The sequence below is a fragment of the Vicia villosa genome, linkage group LG2, assembly GCF_029867415.1.
Source record: "Vicia villosa cultivar HV-30 ecotype Madison, WI linkage group LG2, Vvil1.0, whole genome shotgun sequence".
NCBI lineage: Eukaryota > Viridiplantae > Streptophyta > Magnoliopsida > Fabales > Fabaceae > Vicia > Vicia villosa.
The window spans coordinates 184661998-184665294 of NC_081181.1; the positions used below are offsets into that span (position 1 = coordinate 184661998).

At 36.2% G+C, this 3297-nt stretch overlaps 1 protein-coding gene across 1 annotated transcript; it reads right to left on the reverse strand.

The window, feature by feature from the left end:
• LOC131653230 (ATP-dependent Clp protease ATP-binding subunit CLPT1, chloroplastic-like) lies at positions 1-3092 on the reverse strand. Its single transcript, XM_058923316.1, has 6 exons — positions 2800-3092; positions 2669-2710; positions 2062-2171; positions 665-844; positions 418-548; positions 1-253 (listed from the first exon to the last, which is right to left on the reverse strand). Exons 1-6 carry the CDS (start codon positions 3021-3023, stop codon positions 194-196), a joined length of 747 nt encoding a protein of 248 aa, XP_058779299.1. The 5' UTR covers positions 3024-3092; the 3' UTR covers positions 1-193.
• Between the last annotated feature and the right edge of the window lie 205 nt (positions 3093-3297).

Sequence of the window (3297 nt, forward strand, 5' to 3'; positions counted from 1 at the left end):
TTAAAACTAACATTCAAAATATATTTGTATAAAAAGAATGAGAAATTTATAATCTCTAATCATTGTACAACAGTATTTGACATGAAAATCTAAAGGACATTAATGTAGCCACTGGTTGTTAAACTTGATGGAATGTATGGTCAATTTTCTCTAGAGAAACTTGTAACACCAGGGTTCAATAGGGATCAATCAATCAACCCTTTATGCCCAGAAAACTCCTATTCTTGATATTCCAATCAATATCTCCCCTAGCCTACAAGAAACACAAAAAATATTATTGTCATCCAAAGTGAATGTTATAATAATGTTTTAAAAGCCGGCTGGGGACCGGACAGTTCACTAGTTGGTTTGATTCCAGTTATCATGTATTATCAGTCTTTAAAATATTGTATTATTGTGATAGATTTTGAAACTTACTGCTGTTTTAGCAATTTCTTCGGCCTTTTCATCGTTGAAACCCAAAGCAGACAAGACCTTTCGACCTGCCGATTCTTCTTGTGACCAAATTCCACAAAGTAAATGAGTCACATTTGTTTCTCCTTCTTCACCTGCATTTTATATATCATAAGAACCTTAGAAATAGAAAACCGAAAAAACATCAAGAATTGAATGATAGTTTCATTTCAACTAGTACTAGTATTATCATCATGTAAACAACGCATACCTGACTTTAATTTCTCGTTAATTGCCCAATCGAGGGCTTTCTGAAGTGGCTCAGTCAAACAAGGATCTATGGGGGCTATGAAGTAATAGTCAGATCTCCCAAGTATCTCTAGTGTTTGTTCGCGCACTTTCAAATAAGTAATTCCATTAGCTCTTAAGAATTTTGCAGCTCTACTTGTTCCTGAAAGGACAACAAAAAATTAATCAAACTAATTAAGTCTGGTGTCATTGATGGTGGATTGTTGACCCTGATGGAAAGCCAAAAATCCGCCATATGGTACCGCCATATCTTGCATAAAATGCCATGGCTTTTGTCAAAATATTTGCTGCCGCAATCCGTCATGGCTGATATTTGACAAAACTTAGATGTAGTAATGTGTGCGATTATATGTAAATAAGCCCATAATTTATTTCCAAGTTATTTTAATAAGATGCTCATATAGCTTATGGAAGCAACTTAAGTAAAAATTCTTCCAACCCATGTTCCCTTTTGCAATGAAAACAAATATTAAGAATACAAAAAGCTTTCTAGCATGTGCAATATGTACAGAAATGTAAATAGCTTATTAAATTTAGGTGTTTATAAAATAAACTCTTATGTGTGATAACCAATTAATGCATAAATATTTAGACCAACTGACCAAGAGCTCCTTTGAACAAGTTCGGCGGGATAACCACTTGCTTCCTATGTCAGTCAAACTCGAACATTTCATATTGAAGGTGTATCATGTATCCAACACATGTTGGTGTAAACTCGTCGAGAACCGACATAACATAGACACGAAGAGTTACATTCAAACATTCAATCTAGGTTGTCGATAGCGCTATAGTGGCGTATCGTAGCGGAACCGGACCTCACTGCGACACTTTTGGGCTGCTAAGAGCTATCTGCACTAGCGGGAATGGCGGCCGCTATTTGTGGAGTCATGGCGGCGCTTTCGCTGCGCAATAGTGGTTTTGTAGCAGTTTGCGTACCACTGTTTGGTTTAGTCATTTTGAGTACATTTATAATTTGATTTTGATGGGAACTTATATTGATGATGTTGTTGGAATTTAAGTATGTTGTTGCAACTCTTGTTTTTAAGGCATTATGTATGTTGTTGGAACTTATTTTAAGTATTCATGTATTCATGTTAAATATTTATCTTGGTTTTAAAAGCTCACAATATCAATCATCCCACTATCCGTCCACTATGCCGCTATAGCATTTTCGGGGTCTATCCGAGATTAACAACCTAGCATTCGATCCCATCTTTTTTTTTCATATCATTATTAGTGTCTACAGATCAGTGTCGCGTGTCCGTGTCTTTGTTTTATAGCTTATTTCATGCGAACAAGAAATACATGTTGCTATTATTATTGAAAGTGAAAAGAAACCAATAGGGCATCACAACAAACCTTCAATCAAAATCCCCATGAGAAGAAGCTCAGTCCCGAGTTTAGGAAACTTAAGCTTCATTGTTTCCACTTCTGCCATTGCATATGCTTTTATAGCCCTTGCCGACCACCTTAAACAATACAAATTGAAGGGAACATCTCATCAATATAACCAAGCAACCCAATTACGTGAACTATTGATGAGTAAGCCTCAAACCTTTGTTCTAAGCTATCACTATCTCTCCTATTTAATCCCAAAACTATAGAAACATCTTTAGCACTGACACCTCTGAACACTTGAGATTACATTCAATTTATTCATCTTTTAAAACTATTACCAGTGTCAACGTGTTAGTGTTGGTGTCGTGTCCCGTGTTTGTGCTTCATAGATAGAAACGGAATAAATAGTTTATAAATCATCATCGTCGAGTGAATCTCTGACCTAACATTCTCTCTTCTATTGTAAGAAGAGGACTAATGAAATGAATTGACAATAGTTTAAGCACCACTTATTGTATTGTTATAGTTCATAGACCAAATACCAATAACAAATACTAGGGACCAAATTGAAGTTTCACACATGATTGAATTATAAGCAACAAGAACAAATAACCAAAAAAAAACTCACTTTGGATTTGGGGTTTTCTGTGGTTCACCAGATTGTGGGTTCCTGCAAAACATACACAAAAACAAAAAAGGTCAAAACTTTAGACAATTAGAACCGACCCAGATGAAAATTCAAGAAACCCAAGAACTTACGGGTCAGTGGGGGGACTAAACGGCACCGTTGCGGAGGAAGCGCGGCAGTTGGCGATGGAAATTGAACGAGTTGAGGAAATGGGTCTTGTTGGAAAGAGAGAAGTGAAAGAGAGAGTGCATGATTGGTAGTTGTTGCTGAGGTTTGAATGGGGAAAGAGTGTGTTGGTGTTGGTGTTGGGTTTGAGTAGGAGAGATGAAGAAGAGAAAGTTGGAATGGAAGCCATTGGAGAAAGAGAGAGAAAGGTTTTGGGAATAGTGTTTGGTGGGTTTGGATGAATTTGTAGTGTGCACAACACTCTCTCATCTTGAATTGAAGGAGACTCGCTTCTGAATTTTACAAACAAAAATCATAATGAGGTAAAAATAAAAAAAAAAGGAAATGTAAATTTTTTTAGAAATCTATCATATAAGAAAAGTCTACCATTTTCTCATTTCTTAGCTATGTCACATCAGTCTCTCTTCTCACAAAATTCCACATCATTCCTTTCCTATGGTAGG